The 12,761-nt window shown below is 42.2% G+C and overlaps 1 protein-coding gene across 1 annotated transcript in view; it reads left to right on the top strand.

Annotated features, from left to right (window-relative positions):
- Positions 1–10,116, top strand: part of LOC144115522 (Y+L amino acid transporter 2-like) — a 28,965-nt gene extending 18,849 nt beyond the window's left edge. The window contains exons 9-10 of the mRNA XM_077649933.1: positions 756–933; positions 4,755–10,116. Coding sequence (XP_077506059.1) covers positions 756–933; positions 4,755–4,819 — 243 coding nt within the window. The 3' untranslated portion in view covers positions 4,820–10,116. The remainder of the gene's footprint in view (positions 1–755; positions 934–4,754) is intronic.
- Positions 10,117–12,761: the final 2,645 nt, after the last annotated feature.

The raw sequence follows: 12,761 nt of genomic DNA, 5'->3' as shown, positions 1-12,761 counted from the left end.
ACTTCTTATTCTTGACATGATTGTATCAAACAGTATGCAGGCTAATGACACCCTCCTCCTGGGCTCTTGCATTTTAAAATGGCCACTGTGATATTGAGTGACTATTTTCTCAGTGTGTGAAACAGGCAGGTCTTGCACCCATGTGGAAATACTGCTTTGGAGATTGTTATTGAATGCAAAGAATTAATCGTAATACTTGAGGAAAAAAATCTGGTTTGGTAAGTAGTTTTTCAAGGTAACCTGCCATTTCGATGCTGTCTGGGAATACTGACCAATAACAAGGCCATTTTTTGTCCCACACAAAAACAAGCGCTAATGGTGAATTGTCTTTTGCTGCAAAAGAGCCCCAAAAGAGCCCAAATTATGGAAATTTTGACTGAATAACCTGATTTGTATCCAGATTTGAAGTTTAAAAAACATCGCCTGATTTTTACCCCCTGAATTCCGGAAAAATTAAACCCAAAAATGAAGGGCTTTGTGTATATATGACTATGCTTAGTGTACATCAATACATGGCCACATAGGTTGGAGGGTAGGTTATTCCTGTCATCCAGGTGATCCTGGAAGAATAGGAGGATGACGAGGAAGTACTAGCAGATGGAGAAGATAGCCTCTATAGTATACAGGAGCTTCTTTAGAGAATTTCTTGAAGTGAATTTGCTCAGCAGTGGCACCAATCTTTTTGTGTGTGTTTATTTGCAAATATTTTTGTTCTCTGTTTTGGGCGTGATTTACTGACAACTATCGCCATGCAGGTGAACATTATTCTGCCGGTGGTGTTCTTCCTCATCTCGCTGTTCCTCGTGGTGCTGCCTTTCTTCAGCCAGCCCCTAGAAACATCCATTGGTGCAGGCATAATGCTTTCTGGAATTCCAGTTTACTTTTTCACCATCTACTGGAAGGATAAACCTCTTGCATACAGGAAAACAATTTGTGAGTGTCCACCTTCTCTAATTTGGGTACAGGAAAGATGGCGTTGTTCTGGGAAAGAGATACACAGTAGGCCATTAGGCTGTGTAGTAAAACTTCGGCATATTAAATACGTTTTGTTAAAGTGCATGTCACTATGCCAGGCAAACTATTATGCTGAATTGTTGTAACCGCTAGAAGTAACTTCGCAGAGCACAGAGCAGGCAGGAAGCAGGTGGAATTGATTTCAATCCTGAAAAATGTTGATTGTTGTATGGGAAAACTTTAGACATTTGCTGGCATGTTTTTGTTGCAAATGTCTTATTTTTGCAGCCAGGAGCAAGTGCTTGATGATAACATTAACTGGTGCCTGAAAAAGATATCTGAGCCAAACGCACATTTTTTGAATACCCTAGCTATCATATGTTGCCTCCTTTTCCTTTAAAGTAGAATGAATGTGCCGCACTGTGTTCAGTCTTACAAGTTTGCAGAATTATACTGAAAAGGCTGCTGAATTTTTTTTATTGCAAGCAAGTTTGTTCCCAGTCAAATTATTACCAGAACATTTTACAGGTCTTATCTGATACGTGTTAGTGAGCACAGGAACTATGAATAATAAAACGGTGTGACAGAGTGGGATATGCTTTCCTGAGCCCACAAGGTCAGCTATGCACATACACGAATTATGCTGAACTTAGGGCTCTTTTCTTTCTGAAGAAATACATAGAAAAACCTATGTTGATAAATGTGGTGTTGTCATTGCATTGTTAATAACAATGAAGTCTGTGACATGGTGAATAATGTGGTACGAAGACTAATGGAATCAGTCTCTCAAAAAACCATTTGCCCATATCAAGGGAACTTCATATTCTTAAAGGTGAGAGTAGTAGTTGCAGTGTAATTTTTTGCTGACGTAATTTAAAGGACTCAGTGCCACTAGCAAGGTGTATTGTTAGTTTGTTTCTGGTGGGTTCAAGCTTATAGCTGCCCGCAGATAGGGGAGTGCATGCAATATGTAAGCATTGGCTTGGATTTTACTGCAAAACAGAAGTTCAAGTTTAGCACTGGCACAAATAGTAAGTGCCTATATTCTTTCAGGCTTTATGATGACAGAAAATTAATTATCAATAGATTTGTATTCACTAACAACTTTTGTCAAGCTTTACTCATATGTGGCTGCACTATGCTGTGGCAAATAAAAATAACTGCTGGTTAATAAAAAAACAAAACTGATGGCCCAGATACTTCATGACCCTTTACAAGAACTGAACATGGAGAGATTCACAAGCATCCTTGAGAATCAAGCACTAATACTTTGCATACTGGCAATTCTTGAAGTGCATTTGAGTTGCTAAAGGCCTCTAAACTTTTCTGTTTGTGAAGCTTTCAGGTGTACATATTGCATTTATGATTGTATACAAGGTATTTGCATTGGATGATACTGGATTATATGAGTTGACTGAAGATGCCTGCCTTTGTGTTCACTCTCTTAGAATGTGCTGCAACTGTAAAAATCGTTACTAGCATAACTTATGTGGAAATTATATGCAACAGAAATGATAGTCTGCATTGATGGAGGTCTTTATGCACAAAGGAATCATATTACTGGGAATTGGGGAATTTGTGTTCAAATGTCTGTAACATTAGAAAATGAATGCAGGTTAAAAGGTTCTTGCATTGTATTCATATTAAGTCATGTTTCATTGGAGCCTACTTGACATTTGTCATGTACTTTAGTATTCACTACCTTATTGTGGTCAAGAATGAAGTTTGTATGTGCTTGGCAACGTGCATAGGCACTGTGTCTGTTCAAGAACCTACTTATCCAATTTTATACTAACCTGGGTAATTAGTAATGGTTTCTCTCTTTTTCCTTGGACATATTGCATGTGAGAAATGGGATGTAAACTTCTCCGGCAAAATTGCCAGTAACTATAACAGCTACACCAAATACATGGTTTTAGTGATCTTGAACTTTTATATGGTAGTGCTTACATCTGGATGAAATTCTTAAAATATTGAAAATAGGTTTTATTAATCAGCATCATTTTTGTGATGCAGTATTTCCTTAAAGTTTATTTTGCATTAATAAGTAGGTCAGAATGCATATATGTATCTGAATATATTGTATTGTTTTGTTGAAAGCTTTGTACAGAATAAGACATGGAAAAACAATGCTTTTCGAAAACACCAACATAATTTCCCATAATCTCATCCATACAGAGCTTGGCCATGGGAATTTTCACACTTGTAGTATTAATTTTCAGTATACACTCTGCACCTAGTGCACAGTGTGCAGTGCACAATTTTGCGTGAAAAGATTTGTATTCACTAGATTGTTTGCATCAGGTACATAGTCCATAGCTGGCATATAATCTGCACCCGAAGCATATAATCTCTTTGGGATTTTCGTGCTATATTGGGCGAAAATGCTTTATAGTCCCCACTTATAGACAATACTCAATACCCAGAATTTGAACCTTTAAACATGTGTAGTCTACGTGTGGTATACTGGTATTTTCCTTAATATTATTTTTACTTATTCACATAGTCAGCCAGAGTACCAGTGCACTTAATTTCAGTAGTCTGCCTTTGCATGACGCCTGTTTGTTTTTAAAAGAATGAATTCTAGCTGACTTATTTAGCAAATTTGTCAGGTAGCTGCATTTAATATTCTCAAGGAAATTAAAATTGTAAGCCATATGCTTAAAAAAGTAGTGCTGAATTACTTTTGTAGAAAAAATGCATCACCAACTAGCCCTGCAACTTGTATTGCTTTTTTAGCTTATCTAAAGTCACACATGAGATATTGGTTGCGTGGGTTGAAGCAGAAAATTGTTCATTTTGCACATATAGATGTCAGCCAAACTGCGAAGAGAATGCACTACTGTTTTACACGAGAGGCTTTTTGGCTTGAACGTGACATAAAAAAGGGCAGTGTTTAGTAATTGATGCTGGCATACTTATGGGCTTTTATGCTATTATAGCGATTACAATTTGTGGTTAAAATTTTGCCAAGGATAAAAGTTGCTTTTTTAAAGAAAAAAATCAATGTAGAAGCAATTACTGTTAAAATATAAACACTTGGGGATAGAAACTGCAACTACGGCCTTGAGAAAGGTACATAAACCTGCTGATATAGGTGCTGGGCCTGGTAGTTATATGCTGACATTAAATGCCGCCGGTACTCTTGCCAAGTTTTTTTTTTTTTTTTCTGTTAGTCTGCAGCACAAAGAACCAATGATAATTGTTGTACAGCCAGGCTGGAATGAAACATAAACAGTGCATGTGAACAAAAAAAATATTTGATGTGTGCTTTTAGCTGCAGTGTACAATTAGCGTGATTCATGTTTCTGGGCAAAGGATCTACTGAAGTACATATTCATAAAGCTGTTGGAAAGTAATATCTCACTGCAAAGTAGAAAAGTATGGCTTAATGAGTGTTTGTGTTTTATTCTGGCTTTACTGCACTCTTTGAAAGGCGCTTGTGATAGTTGCCAAAGTAAATACTTTTTCTGGCTGTTACCTAGTCTCACTGTATGCCATGTATAATGTTGCTGAATGGTGATATTTTAAAGAGAAGGTCAGCTACATTTACTTAAACCTAAACATGCCTTGCAAGCAAAATAAAAAAAAGCAGTGTCACAATCATGGTATATGGCTGAGGAGCTTTGAGGCTAATTCTTTGAAATGAGAATGATGTGGCCAACCATCATTACAAAAGAACTTTATGCTTAAGGTTTGTGTTCTTGGATGTTTTGGAGTGCATATAGAAGGCTTCTCAATAAAAGTATTGCAGTGTTTAAAATGTGATGATGTAGCATTTATTATATCTCTGATTGCAGATGTGGTGACAGAGTATGTGCAGAGAATATTGTATAGTGGACCCCAAGAAGACAAGGTGGGATAAATGAATAACAGCACACATTCTACAGAGCAAGAATTTCCAGGAAAGATGCATTCATCACTTGGAACATGTTCTCATCTTACTTGAAATTACCATCTTTATGAGGCACATGTTATGCTAGTCTTGAAGAGCATAACTCTTTGCATGAACACTTTTTACACATATTTTATATTCTACGATATATTCAATGGTTTGTCAGAATATGGTTCAGTGTAGAAGAAAAAAAATGCCAGTGGAATAAACTTCAAATAGTGCTTTTTATTTCTTATAATCATTACCTTGACTTGTATTTGGTTATATGCAAAATGTGAGTGATGATGTAAGAGCTTTTTTCTTTTATTTGTTTGTTTTGTCTCTGACTTTGTATGCAGCATTTCGGAGTTCTAGCGCTTCAGTTAATATAGTATACATTTGTTATTGCTTGTTGACAGCATGGAAGGGTGCTGGAAATGTTGCATCTGAGGTGAAGAAGATTTGTAAAGAACATTTTTTGTGTCATAGTCTATTGTACTTAAGTTGGTCTGTTTGAAACAAGCTGAGGTGTCCAAAAGACATTTTTGCAAGTTTCACATTATTGTAATGTGAAAATATTAAGTTCAAGACAGAGCGCTTCTGATGTTAGTGTTTACATACTGGCACTTTGTTGTGTGCTTGTATATATGACTGGATTATTAGATTTCATTTGAAGGAAATGGGGGAAAGATAGGGCCCTATGCTTGTGATTTCACCTTGATTCTATTTAGACCGTCTGGTGACATCCACGAGGTGTTTTTTTCTTAACTATAATAATTCTTTCGCGTTGCTCCCTATGAGGCCATGAATTTTTTCATAGGTGCCAGAGCTGTTGTTATATCTAGGTGCATAATGTAATGGTACTGTTAATAATTTGTGGCCGCAAATGCAATTAGGCTAATATGCAATCCTGTCACACATATTTCACTGTGTTTATATAGTTCATAGGAATAAATTAAGTGGCAACTACGTGTGTACCGGATAGTTTTGCACACATTTCCACATACTTTTCAGCCTTTTTTTTTCTTGGCTTAAGATAAATAGCAGGTACAGTAATATTAATGTCACCAGAAGCAGTTAATTTTTCTGTGCAAATGTTGCAGCAAATTGTCCAGGTAACAGCAGTTACTTAAGCTAGCTCTTCTGAACTGAGTTATGCCATAGTGTGTGTTTTGTTGCTGGGCATTAAAATCAGACATAACGTTGGTTTTAATGTGATCGAAAGGTCGCAATGATTGTTCCCTCGTAACTGTTACCTTGAAATGTATGTGTGGGCTGAGGGGCATTTGTGAAATAGATGCACCTGTTGATGCTTCCAGCCACTGCATGGTGTTCAGTACCGAGAATTTGCACTTTGCCATGGATGGGAACCTAGCGTGTGTGCGTGGGTAGATGTGCTAAATCATCTGTACTGAGCCAAATCTACTCGTGGATGACTTTTTGTGGTTATGCAATGGAAGCGATGAGCATGATGTGATGGCTTTGACATGCTCACACACCAAATGAAGTCCTACAAGCTGGTAGCTCGCACTCATAGCCTCCATTGCATAGCCAAAGAAAATTGTTCACAAGTTTAGCACAGGTATGTGGTATAGTTCTTACTTTCCCGTTCTTTATTTCTGAAATGGAGGAATGGTTTTCATGTTTTGCAGAAGGCTTAAAAGGGCTGTTGTGCGTGTTTTGGCAGTTATAATTTCAGGTTTATTAAATACTTCACCAAACGTTGCATTGTGCAGTGGTTCAAAACTGGGGAAGCTCACTGTTGCAAATTTCAACTCTAGCAGCCTGTGGCGCCATCTCCTGTGGGTAAATGAAGGACAAGGCATTGGTCTTGACATGCATAAAAAGTTTCAGGGTGCTGCAGGCAGCAAATATCATAGCTGCTAATCTCTGGAGTATGACCACTGGGTATGCGCGGATATTGGACTGCAGTTTTTCAATAGGTATTGTTAAGAGCCTCTAGTTCATTGTGAGTGCAGTGGTGCATGTGGACTGATTGCTGTAGCATGGTCAGTCGCGCTTCTTATTGGGAACACTATGTTGTGGCTGTTCCTGTATTATAAGAATCCTTGCATTGAGAGTGTGTTGGCTGTCAACTGCAACATCTGCCCACATATTGAGAACTGAGAGGCCACATTTCAGAACTTTTTATTTAGACATATTTGTGTAAACTTGTGGTGATGTATGTACTTTTAAATATTTGGATAGTGTTTGCCACGAGCAGTTATTGACTTGCAGATGCGAAAAATTTTGTTTTGATGTAGTTGGATTGTCAACGTGTTTGCGTTATGCTGCCATATTTTGACATTGTTATTTTTTTTCTAGTTGTCAGTGATATTTACTATAAATGAAAGGCTGGTGTAAATTTCCATCTATGCTGGAAGTTATGAATGCGTATGTCATCTGTGCTGTCAAATATTCAGATTTAGTGTGCACAAGATACATGAAATCCAAAGGGACCATGCGAATGTGAATTTATTTTGATATTTGCTTCCTGAGCTCTGTTGCCAAAGTGAAATGTGTGGCTTGTGAAAACAAGGTTGTGTTGGTTTTGTATTGCTTTTTATAATTTCAAGTGGTCCTTGCCTTATGGGTAAGACTAACTGTTCATACGAATTGAATTGAGTTTACATTGCTCGAGTGTCCAGCATTCTTTACATGCTCGCTGAAAATGTGTGAGCATGGCTATCACTGGAACCTGGAAAGTATCACAATCAGTAGACAGCTCCAGGCTATGTTGGACTCTTGTTGTTGTTGCCAGGTTTGTCTCAACACAGCAAATGAACGCAAGCTTGACACATTGGAAGCACAAAAACATCCACACAGAAACTCTAGTTTTCTATTGTGTGGTTATAGTGGAGAATAGTACCACTGATGAATGACAAGGCAGGCAAAAGGATGAGTTCCTTTTAAGTCCTATTGTGTACTATGCAGCGAATTGCTTTTATTACACATCCAAAGTGACATCTTACTTCAAATCTGTACTTGTTGAACCAGTAGCATATCAGATAATGCCCCCAGCACGCATGGAAATACTTCAATTTGAAATAATTACTGTCATGGACTGGCATATACTTCAGGGAGTAAAACATTCTAATGATTTATGACTTATTTCACCAACATGAACTGGACTTGAGGTTCCTGCTTAACTGGAACATGGGATTTTACTCCTGTGCTTTTCTGCCACATTACCTATTGCAGATAAAATGGCACTTGCAGACTGTACCTTGCAGTTTAGTTGACCTGATTAAAGGTAACTGCTTTTAAACTGATGGCAATTAAGGGTGCACAGCATCTTGCATGAGAATGACATTCTATGAATAAAGCAGACTTGAGTGGTACCTGTTTTAGAAATATAAAAAGGGGCTATGTCAGTGTTTCAACAGCCACTTGGCACATTGTTCGATTCAGAGGAAGGTCGAATTTTCCGCTAGTTAGTAACACATTGAGAGGCACAGCTTGCATAGAGGCAAAGGTGAAACACAGGATGCCTGTCCTTCCTTTTTTCTCATCCTGTTCTTCCTTCCTCTCGTTTGCATTTCACCGCTGTGCCTTTCTGCCGGTATCTTCAAAACGATTCTGGTTTGGCACTTCATGTTACTTAATTTGTTTTGACACTTGCTTTCACCTCCACAAATTTTATGGTGCATTAGGGCATTTTTAAAACCTTAACTATTCCCACTTCTGCAGTGCAAATGTTAATGTACAAGAAAACATAATGGAAACGGGGAAGTTTTCCCGATTGCATCGTGACAGCCACAGGCTCAAGCAAGTCGTAGCTGGCTGAAGTGCAATAATTGTTTCATTCCTCAGGCATTGCTTGTTATTTCTGAAAGATAATCTCTTGGTGCTACAAAGAATAATTGACAGCTCTTGATAAAAAAAAGGTAGTCTGCATTTCTTTGGGAGTAAACTCGTGAATTACTAGAAACAGACCATGCCTTTAAAGAAACAGCAGTGAGTAGTTTATTTTCCTAACATTTGATGCTGATTACCTCCACTAAAATTCATTAGGGATTGCATGCGACCGTGTCCTGAATAAATGTATGCTTTTAGCAGCATCCCATTTGGCCATATGAAAACGTGAAATGGGCTGCCCGTCTTGGTTCCTTATGCAAGACGGTGGGGTGGGAGTAGCGGTCATAGGATGATATAAGTGGCCTGTGCAAATTTGCCTCGTATAGCCACGTATCGCTGGTAGTAACAAATTTATTACGACGAACCTGGGGCAGCCAGATGGCATGGTACGTCACTTTTGGCTCTATGTGGCGAAAACGGTCATCCCCGATTCCCGCTGCTACATTCGGCCCGAAAACAGTAATGTGTTTGGTAACTTTAAAACACGCCACTCAAACATGAGAAATGAACATGCCCAGCGATGCACACTGAAATGTAGCCGCTGCGAACACACATGTTCGCTGGAAACGCACTCTGCCGATATATGGCCGCGTGAGAAGAACTGGCCAATGCGTGGCGCGGCAGCGAATACAAAATAGTTGCGGTGCTTTCCACGTTCCAGTGACTTGCTTTTAGCAGCCACCCACACCTCCATGCACACCTCGCATGACCCTGGTGCTGCTGCAATGGCATCCAGTGGGACAGTACTTCGCGTGTGTTTTGTTGCGCGCTAATGCGTTTCCTTGTTGCTGTAAACAAGACAGACTGTCCAAAGGTATGTAACACTTGCCGAATGGCTTGCCAGTTGGCATGCTGGAGCCTTCATAAGCCTTGACAAGTGCCTGCAGAGTTTTCGCTGTAATATTTCCTGCGCTTCAAGTTTAGCTCCTTGCAGTTTTCAGCAATGCTGGAAGATGTGTGTTCATGCGAATCACACTCCCTACCTACTTGGTTTCTCCTGCCCCTGTCTGTCCCTGTGTTTTAGTACATAATGATGCATGCCTTCTGTTTTGATAATGCTGTCATGCATGAGAGGCTGTTGTTTCTGACACATGGGAGCACTCTATTTTTGATAGCACACTTTGTGTGCTGTTGTTGCTGTTGGAAATTTCTGGGTGAGCAAGTTTTGTGCGTGGCTGCATGACCACTGTCTTGTTGTACTGCCGGGTACCACACGGTAGCATTGTGCTGTGTGCCGTAAAACGTGGTTTAACGAGGGCATATGCATTTCATTTCAGTACTCCGCTTAGTTGTATTCACATTGCTACCAAGGGTGCCTTGTATATAATGAGAGCGGGAGTTTGTGATGAGCAATTTCATTTGCAGACGTGAATCATTCTGGGATGTGGCAAATAAAGGGAATAAACTTCTGCAACAAATATTTTTGGGCACGAATTTTTTGCGACTTTCACTCGGTTGTATAATGACTGCTCTAACGGGTACAGTAAGATGCGTTCACTCGCGACGCTGTGATATCTGGGTTGGTTAGGTTGTCCCCGTTGTATATTTGTGCCTTCATGGCAAAGTTGAGCGTGTCAGTTTTACGCCAGCAGCAGTAAGGGAGCTGGGATGGCCATCGTGATGATGCTGGGCATCGATTGACGGTGACGCTGCGTTTTTCTCGTGCTGGCGTTTCTGCGAGGTGAAGGGTGGCGGAAAGCCGGTGGGAAACGGGTGATGAGGAAGGAGGAGGAGGTGGCGGCGGCGCGTTGGGTCTTTTGTTGTTTCTCTTGTGAGTCGCACACCCTCATCTCGCTGCCATCTCTTTCCCTCGCTTCCTCTTCTGTCTCCCGCTTCACTCTTTCTGTTGAGCTTTTCTTGGTCTTCTCTTTTGGCTCGCCGGTTCTCGCTCACTTCCTCTCTGTGTGCACTTGGTTTTTGTCTTTTGTTTGACGTGTTAGCGCAACCGCTCCGCTCCTCCCTCGACTTCGTCTCTCGTTCTCTCTCGACTTTTTTCCTGCCTCCTGCTTCTCTCTCTCCCTCAATTGTCGTCTGTACCTTTCTTTCCTCCTCCTCATTTCGCTCGCCCCCTTCGCTTGCATTTTTCTTTTCTTTTTTTTTCCAGCGAGGTGCGTTTCTGCTCTCGCCGTCTCCCGCGGTAGTAGTAGAAAACTTTATTCACAAGGAAAATAAAAGACACTAGGAGAAATATACAATGGGTGGTGTCTTCATTTCAAGACTCCACTGGCCTTGGCCGCCGCTCTAGCCTGCGCAACGAGTGTGCGCTGCTGATCAAGCTCCGAGCTGAGCAGAGAGGTCTCCCATTGCTCCTTCGTTCTATGTGTTGTGATGTCCGGGGGTTTCGGGCCCTTACATCCCCATGTAATGTGGTATGCATCGGGCCGGTCTTCGCACCACGGGCATTCGCCTCTGTAGCGCTCGGGGAAAATGATGCTGTATTTATAGAGATTGGGGAAAGTATCGGTCTGGAGTTGCCTCCAGTCCCGAGCTTCCTGAGCGTTAAGCTTCTTATGTGGAGGGGGGAAGTGCTGTCGTTGTGTTCTTAGGAAGTGGAGTCGTGTGTTGTAGGTGACGGGAACTTCGGGGAGAAAGCTTGAGTCGGGGTTGGAGCGCGCTCGGTTGGTATGTCCTCTAGCTAGTGCGTCCGCGACCTCGTTGCCCTATAATCCCGCGTGACCTGGCACCCACGTTATCTGATGTCTTAGGGAGGAATGGGCGCTCATAGAGTTGGTTACTATGCCCAACAGCTTTTTGGGTATTCTGCCTGCAAGTAGGAGCCGACAGGCTGCTTGGGAGTCGGTCATAACGTGTACACCCTGGCTGCGGGCGTCGCCGTACTGGATCGCCAGCAGGATTGCTGCCACCTCTGCTTCCGTGATCGTCGTGTGCTTCAAGGAGGCGCTGACAACCTCGTTGTGGGAGGAGTTCACCGCAACTGCCGTCGCCCGCGTGACCTCGCTGTGTGGTGCCGCGTCGACGTACACCGTGTGTGGGCTGCGTGCCGCTGTCCGCTTCAAGTAATCTATTCTGGCTGAGCGTCTGCCCGACCCGGCTCCGCTCGACATGTTTTTTGGGGATCGGGGAGATGTGCACCCGCGAGCGATATGTTGTTGGGAGGTTGGTCGTGCTCTGTATTATCTGGACGTCTGCCGGGTAGCCCACCCGCTCCAGAGTTTGCCTTCCGGAGGCGTGCACGTTGCGAGAGGAGAATAGCCTCCTGGATCTCCTCGAATGAGTTAGAGAGGCCGAGGGCCTCTAGTTTGGCGTTTGAAGTGTAGATAGGATTGCCCAGCGTATATTTGTACGCAGTACGTAACATGGCATTGACTTTGGTTAGTTCTTGTCTAGTTAATTGCAGGTACGGCAGGTTGTAAGAAACGCGGCTCACCACAAGTGCTTGGACGAGGCGTAGCGTGTCCTCCTCGAGCATGCCTGTCCGGTTGCGTGCCACTCTTCTGATCATTTTGGCGACTTGCTGTGTTGTGGTGGATAACAGCTTGATAGCGTGGGTGGCTTTTCGATTACTCTGGAGCCATAAGCCAAGGATGCGTATATGTCGGGTCTCTCGGACGGGGACGCCGTGTAGGAGGACCTGAATGTCTCCTGCAGACTTGTAGTTACGTCCTTCTATGCGGATGATCTCTGACTTTTCCGGCGCACAGCGCAGTCCGCACTGGGAGGCCGTGTCCTCGACGCAGGTAGCAGCTTGCTGCAGAGTTTCTTCTTTGGTCGCCAGAGAGCCTTTGGTAGTCCAGATAGTTATGTCGTCGGCGTACAGTGTAAATCTGATGTTCGGTACTGTTTGAAGGCTTCTGGCCACGCCAACCATCGCGATGTTGAAAAGGAGAGGGGAGATGATCGAACCCTGAGGCGTGCCTTTGTGCGGCATGTCCTGGGGGTCCGACCGTGTACCTCCTATGCCGATCGTAGCTGTTCTGTTCGATAGGAAATTTTGGACGTAGTGAAAGACGCGTTCCCCACAATTTAGGTTGTTCAGTTCTCTGAGGATGGCATCGTGAGACACGTTGTCGAAGGCACCTTTGAGATCAAGGGCCATCACAAGGTGCTCCCCTCC

This window comes from Amblyomma americanum, chromosome 1, assembly GCF_052857255.1.
Source record: "Amblyomma americanum isolate KBUSLIRL-KWMA chromosome 1, ASM5285725v1, whole genome shotgun sequence".
NCBI lineage: Eukaryota > Metazoa > Arthropoda > Arachnida > Ixodida > Ixodidae > Amblyomma > Amblyomma americanum.
The sequence above is the reverse complement of the archived record's forward strand: the minus strand, read 5'-3'. Positions and strand labels throughout refer to the sequence as shown.